This window comes from Neolamprologus multifasciatus, chromosome 10 (assembly GCF_963576455.1).
Source record: "Neolamprologus multifasciatus chromosome 10, fNeoMul1.2, whole genome shotgun sequence".
Taxonomy (NCBI): domain Eukaryota; kingdom Metazoa; phylum Chordata; class Actinopteri; order Cichliformes; family Cichlidae; genus Neolamprologus; species Neolamprologus multifasciatus.
The window spans coordinates 7520426-7531856 of record NC_140448.1 but is presented as its reverse complement, the minus strand read 5'-3'; the positions used below and the strand labels follow the sequence as shown (position 1 = coordinate 7531856).

Sequence of the window (11431 nt, the reverse complement as noted above, 5' to 3'; positions counted from 1 at the left end):
GGTCACCATGAAGTGCCTTTTTACAACAAAAGTGCCAACAAAAGTGTCTTTCAGAAGATAACCTAGTGCATATAATTTGATTTCTGTCCCTTCCGTTTCTCACATGGACAGTCTAGTGTTGGTTTTGTGAGTAAATTTACACTGATAATGTTTGTTTGACTAAACATAACATTATCAGTGTAACTTTTTCTTCCAGGCAAAGTCTACACTTATGTCATAGGCCTATGTCAATTCTGTACACTCTGAGACTTTTAGGCACCAAGAATGAATTACATCTGGTTCATATTGTGTAATAATATTTAATCAATATACACAGATATCCTGAAACTAGAAACTGCAGGGGAATCTGTAGAGCCATGCCACTATTGTCACTTATTGTTACTTAATCTGTAGCAAATATGTGATGGAAGCTTTTTCAAAGAAACAAGATTCATATTAATACTGCACCTTTAAATGTTTTCCTTCAGGCAGTTTTGTTGAAAGCACATTCAAGTTCATATCATCTTAAAGGGTACATTCACATAGTTTTTTCAAGGCTTATACTTACATTCCTGCATGCATAATAATGAGCCAAACCCTTGGGCAGACTGACAGAAGCGAGGCTGCCATATCGCACCATCAGCCCCTCTGGCCAAAACCAAAGTGTCTTGCCCAAGGACACAACGACCAGGACAGAGAGCCCAGGGATCGAACCGGCGACCTTCCGGTTACAGATACGCTTCCCAACCCCCTGAGCCACGGTCGCCACTGATGACAGGTAAGTCATGCAACTGCAACAATATATTACTCACAGCCCAACTCAGCTGAATTTTAGTCACAGTAACTCTTTCAGTTTACATGCAGACATCTTAACACTATTCAAATTCAAATTAGATCCAACGAAGAGGCATATTTTTTGGATAGAGGTTCTAATACTAGTGTGCTCCCCTCTCTTATCGCTCAATGAAGTGTTGTGCATGGTTGGCCAAACTAGCCCAGATCACTTGCCTAAAGCTGCTGCTTCTAAAAAGGATTACAGTGGTTCACTTACTGCTTTAGCTGACTCTGTCAGAGCAGCCTCAGGTCTGTCTGCTTTACTGACTCAGACTGACTGTAGCAGCTGATTTCACTGCCTCCTAACAAGATGTCACATTCAAGCACCTCAGAGCTCAGCCACATGTGCACACAAGGCATACAATTAAGACATTCAAACTCCTTGTATTGTGTAAAGTTAGACCACAACGACCTCTGACCCACTGAAAAGCAAGCCTCACTGAAACAGAGAATGATTGCATTACACTGAGATCAAAAGGCTTTTAAACTCTTCACATTCAGTCTTATCACCAGTGACAGGAATGCATGTAAACTGGTGTTAACCCCTGCATTTAAATGGCAGCATATTGTCCCCATTGATGGAGATTGTATGCTAATGGTGGTATCAATATCTGCACAGTGAAAAGGAGGCTCCTAAAAGAAATTAGCTGTTAATCTTCCCTTGCTGTGTTTTTGTCCTTTCACAAGAATGAAAGCCATTTTGCATACTCTGTGTACAAAATTTCATTCGGCCCTTCTACTCTTATTTTAATTGAAAAAGAATTGAATGTTTGCTCCCCTTTCATTGCTTATTCCAAATTTCTATCCCAGTAATATTAAGGGTGTGTTATATGGCTTCATGGATAGATTAATTTGGGTGTCATCTGCATAGTAGTGAAAATGTATGTTATGCCTTCTAATGATACTGACTTTGGGAAGTTTGTATTATGTAAACACAACTGGTCCTAACACGGAACCCTGTGGTACTCCATAATTTACCTTAATGTGTGTTACAGAAACAAATTGGAGTCTAGTAAATAAATATGATACAAACCACTGCAGGGGAGTACCTGTAATACCTACAGCATGCTCTAATCACTGTATTAAATGTTATGGTCAACAGAACGCTGTTGTGAGGTCAGGACAAGAGTTCACTGTCAGAGGCCATAAGAAGATCATTTGTACCCTTCGCTAAAGCCGTTTCTGTATTGTGATGAGCTCTGAAACCTGACTGAAACTCTTCAAATAAACCATTTCTCTGAAGATCTGTTACACTAAAACTACTCTTTCAAGAATTTTTCAGATAAAAGGAAGGCAGGAGATAATTAATATATAATATTATATAGTAGCTGTCTTAGCTATATTAGCTATAATTAGCTAAGACAGCTGAGAAACTACTATAGAAGTTTCTGTTAACAAAAAAAAAAAAAAAAAAAAAAAAAGAGAACCTTTTCTGTAACTTTACACTGCTTTTTCTTTACCATGTATAAAAACAGTTAAATATGTAACTAAACTGACAGAAACCAGAGTTTTACAGGTCCGGCCCGATTAAGATTAAAGTGGTCTGCAATGTAAAATGAGTTTGACACCCCCTAGAGTGTGACTAAAGTGGTGGGTGGGTTCTTTTGCATTTTGAATTATGCCAATTGAGTCTAATAATAGATTAAATGCCGTGTTGAGGCTGTCATTTTTAGTATCTACATGGATGTTAAAATCAAGTCTGAGAATTCAGACTAAAACTGAGTAAGGCCCAGGTGGATGATAGAAATGTTTTGAGTTTTCCAGCTAGGGTTGACAAGGCTAACTGTCAGGTTTTCAAATTAATTAAAACTCTGTCTGGGTCTTTGGTTGATTAACAAGATAGTGTGGGAGATTGCTGCACTGGCTACGAGCCTGGGTAGCTACAGGTTTTTCAAGGGTGCGAAGCTGGGTCTCCAATTCAGTGATCATGGCCTTCAGAGCCGCAAACACGCTACACTTGTTACAGGTATAGTTATTGCTAAAGGAGGCCGAGGAGTAAACATCTGACACAATGAGCAGGAAAGTGCAGGAGGGACAGGTGAAGAGGCCATGCTGCTAGCAAATTGGCTACAAGCTAAGCTAAGCTAAGTTAGTGAATCCCTAAAGACACAGTAAGTGAATATTGTGAATATAATTAAAGGGTGAATCAAGAGAGAGTGTGCTTTGGATAAAGTACGTTAAGATTACAGTATGAAATAAGACAATTTTTATACATTTTTTAATCAAATTGGCTACTGAGATAAACTACACATAAACACCACTGTGCACTGTAACAGGAACAGGAAGTGATACTCTACCACAGAGAAAGCCAACACCAAGTGAGTGCTTAGTGATAGCCTATTAGATATCACCTCTGAGCTATATCATTGACAACACAATAAGAAATTTATCAGGCTGAATTAGAATAAAGTTAATTGGGTATTACTTCACATAGAGACACACACCGCTTGCAGTACTGATTTGTGGGATTGATTTTCAACAGTGAGATCCAGGAGGAAGGAAGAGGAGTGGCAGTAAAGGTCAAGCTGTGTGTTGTTTTCCTGACCTCATGCACAAAGACCAGCCCAGTGACCTTTAATTGCAGCTGGCTATCTGGTAAGATTCAAAATGAGGATGCCTCTGGTTTCTTCCTGAGAAAACAGTGCCCTTTGTCACTGAAACCCCGGAGACTTGGCAGATTTGAGGTGAGATTAAGGAGATGGTGTGGTTATATCGGTGCTGTCCTGTTGACTAGAAAACAGCAAGGTGCCAGATATTAAGCATCCACCCCTTGTTCCCTTGATCCATAAGCTCTCCAACTCCTCCTCCTCCTTAACTGAAAAACCTATTGGATGCCTGTGGAGGAGAATGAAGGCACCTCTTTCATTCAAGCTTTTGTGTATACTCTCGCACAGCCTCTGTGCATGCCTCAGTGAGAGGTCTTCCAAAGTCTTTAACAAGAAGTCTTTTGATTCTTTAATGACAAGGGATTGGAGGAGGTGGGTGGGGTGTTAAATAACTTGCAACTAGTGTCTGCAAACTGTCTCAGAGATCAATTTAAAAAATATTTTTAGTCGATTTTAATGTGTTTGTGTACCTCTGCTACCTTTGATAGTGAGCTGTGTAAGATAAAACAACATCTTATTCGAACTTCTTGAAGAACAAGAACGAGTCAATTAGAAAAGGATTAAGAGATGAGAAACTCTTCTCTTCCAGAGAGTCTGAGACTCTCTGGACAGACCGAAGGGTTATCAGTCAGCAAACCGAGAAGCCCGTCTGTGTGTCTGAGCCAGCAGACAAACAACAAAGCCAAAAAAGTGTATTCTCATATCAGCTTTCACAACGCAGACAGACCCAGTACAGTGCTGATGTTAAACACTAATTTTGATCAGTGGGCCAAATAGCTTGAATTGTGCCCATGCAAGCAGACGACACAGTCATTAAAAAGGCATTTAGGTATTTTATTGTTTAGCTGGAACACATTCTCCATATCATTTCAAGAACTACAACCTGACAGTCTCATACACTTGAACATCACAAGTAAACTCTATAAGTCATGAACAGGTTGATGCTTTGCATTCAGCACTATTCTTGGAATACATAAATATCAACTGCAGTCTCATATCAATATACACATTCATTACATATATAAATACATCAGTGTACAGCATAGAAATATAACGTGAAGCCTTGTGAAACAATGGAAAATATACAGATTCCTTTTGCTAGGTCATCACAATAAATCTTCCTGGAAAATGGCACAGAATACATAATAAGCCCTCCCAAACAAATCAGTGGGGTGTAATTCACAGTCGATAACATTCAGTGCCTTCCAGAGCCCATACTACAAGCCATGAACACAGTTCTGTGTTGTCATGATTACGTAGCTTACTGAACTTTATGTGTCAAAAACTGGGAAAAAAACAACAACAACAAACAAAAACAAACAGATTGACTGAGGTGTTTGCATGTAAATTTGGCAAGGTCTGTTTTGTGCATGTATCTCGTAATAAACATGCAGATTTATGCTAATCGTGTTTGAAATGCATAAAATTAATAATGCTGGTTTGACAAGATATGCTGGTCTGTTCTCCAAAGTATAACTGTGTCCTTGAGCTACAGACACTCTCAGCCATTTTGTGACCTGCAATTAGTATCGCTGCATCTTCATCTTTCCCTCTGGTGTAAGTTGCCATGGGGTGGGAGGAGAAGGTTTGCAGCTGCTCTTAGGTCAGGCTGTAGTTGTCCTTCGTAAATGTTTTCAACGCTGGATTCTGGCGGGAAAAAGGCTTGACCTAAAACCCTCCCACCCTTTACCATACCACCTGCTAGCTGAGTGGCTGCAAGGGAGTCACCTGACAGCCCTGCGGTGTGCCCCTGGACCATGAAAGAATGACCAAGCTGCTGACTCCTTTGACCACCGCCTTTGAAATGCAGCTTGGTTTTATGACTCAGTTCTGCTATTTATAACTTTATGCTCCACTAAGAATAGCACACCATGTGCCAGTTCACAGGCTAACAATGGCACTCAGAGTGTAAACTTTCTGGGACTCACTCTGACATTAGGAAAAACAAAATTTACCTGACACTTGACAAAGTGCAATGAATTATAAAGTGTATGTTTAGGAGGATGATTTGGAATCTTAGTGAATGCCTAAACGTGTGCGCTGAAACCAGTTCTTATGACACATTCATAATGCTGAAATAACACCTACTGCTTCATTATACATGCATGAGTGCTTTAATAAACCCTTACAGCACCTTTCGTAAGGCATTACTAAAACACCTTTGTCATTTGTGTCATAAGGGGGGGAACACCAGGTGAGTCATGCCTGCACTACGATATGATCCGTCATCTTTGCAAACATGAGATGAAGAGGTTACAAATTCGGGTTTGACTGATTGATTGGTGTGGAACTTTTTGTGTTTATGAATGTCGCAGTGCAGCATGGGATACCTCTAATTGGGCTCGGACAGTCCCAAGGCTATGGCAATGGTGGTGAGGAGGATGGCAGAGTTGGCGAGGATCACTGCACTTCCTGAGCGGTACACCTTCCGGCCATTGAGGGGCTGAACAGGTCTGAAATTCCCAGTCATCTGCTTGCCATCGTTAAACTGGAGTTTAGAGAAAGCTTGGAGCTGGGGGAGCAGAATATTAACATGAGTGTTAGGCTCCAGGTTGTGGAAAGAGATCATAAAGGAGTGCAATTACAGTAATGTTTCTGAACATGCAGAAAAATGTTGGAAAGTATTTGTACTCTAGCAGAGCCTTTTTATGTTTACTCCTGCAGTTCTAAGAGATGTGTACCTGTGTAGCTCACACTTATCATTACCAGCGAGTTTGCAGATTCAGAATTATATTGAAAACTATATGATAGGCTTAAAACACTAAAGTTTAACCATGTAACATTAAAAATTAAGGCTTAAGGCTGAAATATATATTTAAATTGAGGTGCATTCTTGACCTGTTCTATGCTCAAAGGAATGGGGTTCTCAAACAGAGTCCAAATCACAGACTCTGTACACCCCGGGGTGGTCAGAGAGCCTTTATAACGGTAGTAAGCAGTTAGATTTTTCTCAGACGGGATCAGCTGTGCCAGGGAGATTGAAGACAGAGACGTATTGCCATCTGAAAACCAAACAAGACAAAACTCCACAGTGGAAACAGAAAGCCAAAGCTACACAGCCATGAGTCTGATTGTTTGAACATAAACTGGTACCTACTTGTTGCTTGGATGTTTTGCAGAGCACTGATGATGCGTTCATACTTCCGGTTACTGCTACTAGACAGCTGAAAATGAAAATAGCCGCATTTTTAGTACATTTACTTTTCATACTTAGGTCTGGAATAGTTTTTGCATCTGAGGTGAAAAATTTAAAAAGGGGACCTCATAGAAAAATCCAAGAACGGCAACTCCCTCTGTATCACTCAGTGCTGTTGTCAAATCAGAGTAAGCTTTCTTCATGTGAACAATGTGCAGCTGTAGACAAAATATTTGTGCTGTTATTCAATTATGGTAAGTCACCATGAGTACTTCTGAGTACTTCTGTAGTTCAGAACAGTAACGGTTCAGGCTTTTGGACCAAGTTTAAATACCTCCATGGGATACTGTTCCCCGTCAATAGTGTGTTCGGAGCCAGGCCCTCCATTGGCTCCCCAGTGCAGGTGGAACTGAACAGCCTTATACTCATCAGGCAGGTCTCCATGTGATATAGTAGATACAGTAGGAATCTGGACCTGAGCTGGAACAGACAACACAACAAGCATGAAGAGCTTACACAACAGCTTCAAAACGTTGCCGAGTTAAATTGTAATGGAAAATAAGCTCACCGGAGTGGCCATTGTTTATGATTGTGCTTGTGAAGATCTCCTGGTAATTCTGAAACTTCAGAGGAGTCAGATGATCATCTTTGAAAGTCTTTCTGGTGACAATGTTAATGGGCGACTGTTTTTGTCCTCCACATGCTGAGTTTACATGGGTCCACTTCTCTGGTACTAAATCACAAAAAACACCAAACAACCATTTTTGAATGATTATTTTCAGTCTGGAGGAGTTTGTAGCACTTGAAACTCCACTTTTTTCTAGTCACTAATATACTTAACAATCTTCCTGTTCAAGAAGAAAGCGGCCAAACATCTAGTTTACTAAAAGGAGTCATTGATTAAATTAACCACATGCATGGAGTACCACAAGGCTCAATGCTTGGTCCTTTAGAGTTTTCCATCTACATGCTGCCTTCAGACTAAATATTTCAGCAGCATGATATCAGGTTGTGTTTTGCTGTTTCTCTTTTAGTTTCAGCAGTGTGTTATAACAGCATGTTTCCTCGTGCAGGTCTTAAAAACTGCTTTTCACTAATTGCAGCATTCCAATAGGTTATTCGAAAGCTAACTTGTCAATCTATCCACAAACCTACAACAGCACTACATATAACAACAACTGTAGGATTCTCATTGGCTTGTGTACATTTTAATATTTTAGTAGGCCATATATAGCACTGCACTGTACTGCATTCCTCACTAGCTACCCCATCTAGGGATGACTGCGTCAATGATTCCATCAGAAATCTTACCATCAGAAATGCTTACCATTGCACGGATGACCACAGGTAAACTGGGACTGATAGCACCAGTCTGAAAAAAAGAAAAAGCTTTACTGATAAAATGCATATGCATGCTAAAAGGCACAGGTTTGATGCTTGTGACAGTGTGACAGAAGCATTAACCCTAGTTGACACATTCTGTTGCGAGAGCAGACTGGGATGTTTCCTCTTGCCATATATTGTAGAAAGCCTCATTGATTTACCAATAGTTAATTTTTCTCTAAAAGCAAATAGTGGATTGTTCTCCTATTGGATTAAGATAGCTTTTATTCATGGCCACACAAAACCCCCTAATAGTCTGGAATTGTCTTCTTATTTACCAAAAGAAAAGAAACAGTCAGTGTTCGTGCTTTATCTTTCTGTGCTATTGAAATTAAACTTGGAGCCAATTTCTTGTATCAACAAGCTCCCATTCTGACTTGTTTGTCTGAATATTTATTAAAATTTCACAATCGGTTTGAATGTTTCCACCGCTTACTCTAAAACAAATATCTGCAGCTACCCAAAATATCAAACATTTATAAAAATATAAAAGAAAAAATATGAAAAACACATATGCCATTGAAAATTATGGGAAGGGTCTCCTGATCTGTATTTGAACTGTATCGGTTCTTCTCAGTGTGTGTGTGAAGGAAGTCAAAGCTTGGTAACTTTGCTATGTTGGCAAGCCTTTTCCTTCTGCTCCATCACGATAATGGCTACTGGAAATAGACAAGGCAGGGGGAAAGCATTTGAGGGGGTACAATCAACCACTACACTGGCTCCAGTACATACATACATGTCCAAGTCTTTCTTGTTTGATTTTTTTGTGAAAATTGTAATTATTATTTTCTCTTGTAGCAGAATTTGCATGTGAGTGTGAGTGTGTGTGTGTGTGTGTGTGGGGGGGGGACACATATAATAGTGCAGAAATTTCTAATTAAGCTCAGTGTCTTTGATGCTGAACATAATAAAGGATTATGATTAATTGTAAGCCTTGACTGAGTGTTGCTGTCCTGAATGCGGATGCTGCAGCTGTATGAGTCCCACAGAGACAAGCTGAACCAACTGCTTCGTGTAGCTGTGAGATGCAGAGAACTAGTTTCTTTTCACTGAATTCTGTTAAATCCAGAATTGAATTTCAAATCCTCTCACAGAACATCCTGATTGACCAGATCATATTTTAAACCACCATAGCATCCCTGCTCCCCGCTCTCACAGCTCAGGCTTAATTGTGAGTCATAGATGTCCAAATGTGGCATCAGGAAGAGCCCCCCTTCCCCCCCCCCCCCCAATCACCATTATATATAGATTGAATGGACCATTAAAGGGTAATGTTATTTAAACCACTCCAAGTACATTTGTCTTACTTTTTTAAATGTCAATTTTATGTAATATTTTCAAGTTGTAATTTTACAGATCGCTGTTTGTCGTTTTCCTTGACCAAATACTGGCGAAACCAAGTAACTTCCTCCATTAACGGAATATCTAATTTTATGGCCGGCTCTCGCTCCTTCATATTTTGGCCAATCAGATTTCGGTCCGCACAATTCTCCACCAATCGGCGTTCGGCTTTGATCTTCGTGTGACTCGGAGACAGAGAGAGTAAACAATATGAATGATTTTCTAAAGACCCGAAAGCTGTGCCAAGAGGGCAAGCTGAGGAAACCGTCAAATAGAAAACAAAAGGCAGTGAAATGATAAACTAATTAGTCGTCTGACAGTGACATGTGAACACAGGCAGAGGGAGACAAGCTTTTATGACACTGTGCTATATGTAAGCGTGTCATAGAGACAAACAGACAAATACACTTGTGTTGCTTATAATTGCATTTCAGATTTTACCCACTCGTGCCAAAACGGCTCAAGATTTAGAAGGGTTTTTTTTTTTAGTCTCTTATTAATGGATACAGAAAAGAAATGTGGTCCAGGCTTCCAGCGCGCCGGTCTGTGGGACACTGAGGTGGACAGCTATCACAAATAAGACCCTGCAGCTTTCAGAGCTGCTCCATGCAACATGGAATAAATGCACGGACACAAAGAGATTTCTCACTGACAAGTTCTGATTATGGATGGCGCATTTATAAGCGATCATTCATCAGCTCACATGCGTCTGTCTGCTGCTTATTTTAAGAATCGCAGACGTCCCTTTAGTATCCAAACACTGGATCTGAAGACACATTTGATCCTTTTTTTTCTTTTTTTAAAGATAAACATAAAAATGTTTGGGGTTTAAACACGTGTGAGCCGGCTCTCAGCGGTAATCCGCGCCTCGTTACCCACTGCTGTGAATTTGGAGACACTGGTGCTGCTCGTGGCGCGCTTCTCTGCGGCAACTGGGACGCAAACGTCTATCATTGGCTCGGCCTGGTTCCGAGCAGGTGCACGAGAGAGAGAGCGCAAGAGAGAGGTGTCCGAAACACAGAGCCTCAGAGGGAATGTGGGCTCTGCCTGTTTTTGACTCAGACTCAGCTGATGCACGATCTCTGTATCCTTCCCTGCCCTACAACATTCAGTTCAGCGGTGTAAATATCAAGGTGCAGATTGGATGAGCCTGACACACACACACCAACACTGCCGCTGCTACCGAGGCGTGATGGACAAGACAGGTGGAGCGCTTCACGTAGAGGGGCATTTGGTACTGCGGAAATGTTCGCTTTTTATTTATTTATTTATTTTTATTTATTTATTTATTTATTTATTTACATTTTTAGCCAGTATATATAAACTTATTTAACTGTAATTAGAACGACTGAAAGACAAAAACGGCCATACAATAACGGAATAATAAATAAATCGCCAATCTCTCTCTCTCTCTCTCTCTCTCTCTCTCTCTCTCTCTCTCTCTCTATATATATATATATATATATATATATATATATATATATATATATATATATAATTTTAAGGACTGGAAGAGTGGCAGGATTTTTTTAATGTAAGAACTAAAAATAAAGACATGCAGTTGCTTCAAATGATCTCGAGCTGTGAATGGAAGCAGACTTACCTCCTGATCCTGTGCAGACTGTCCAAAAGGATGCCAGGAGAACCGGCAGGATGAGCTGCTGCATTTTGGAGCGTCTCCGACTCGACACAGAAGGCAACACAGCGACTTGGGGTTTTTTTTCCAATGTGATGGCATTCTTGAGGGGGTTTTGTACTTATCTATCACCAAACCCTGACAGGGAAGAAAGTGTGGCCCCTCCCCCTTCGGGCATCGCCTCTGATAAAGCACCGCACCGAAAGGAGGTATGATGAGAAAGGGCCTGTATCACTGCAACACGTTGTTGTTTACATTAATATCACGCTCCTGGACTGAGGTTTCTGTGGAAATAGGGGAAATCAGCTCGAGTTAGTCAACATTGTTTTTTACTGACTGCTCCACAGGTAGCTCAAGGTGGCCTTCAGGTGATTAAATAATGGTGGGAGGTTCTTAAAAGTACATTGAACTCTCATGTCTCCTTGTCCCTTTTACATATAAGGTTAGACAAATCCCCATGCAGTTATACACATTGTGTATCAGGTTAATGCAGCTCCTGACAGAAGCTGTAGGACG

The 11431-nt window shown here is 40.5% G+C and overlaps 1 protein-coding gene across 1 annotated transcript; it reads right to left on the bottom strand.

The window, feature by feature from the left end:
- Positions 1-4232: 4232 nt before the first annotated feature.
- On the bottom strand, positions 4233-11037 carry ca4a (carbonic anhydrase 4a). The gene is made up of 8 exons (XM_085175255.1): positions 10883-11037; positions 7883-7927; positions 7124-7288; positions 6890-7035; positions 6681-6773; positions 6517-6583; positions 6258-6421; positions 4233-5931 (listed from the first exon to the last, which is right to left on the bottom strand). The coding sequence occupies exons 1-8, from the start codon at positions 10944-10946 to the stop codon at positions 5752-5754; spliced, it is 924 nt and encodes a 307-aa protein (XP_085031381.1). The 5' UTR covers positions 10947-11037; the 3' UTR covers positions 4233-5751.
- Positions 11038-11431: the final 394 nt, after the last annotated feature.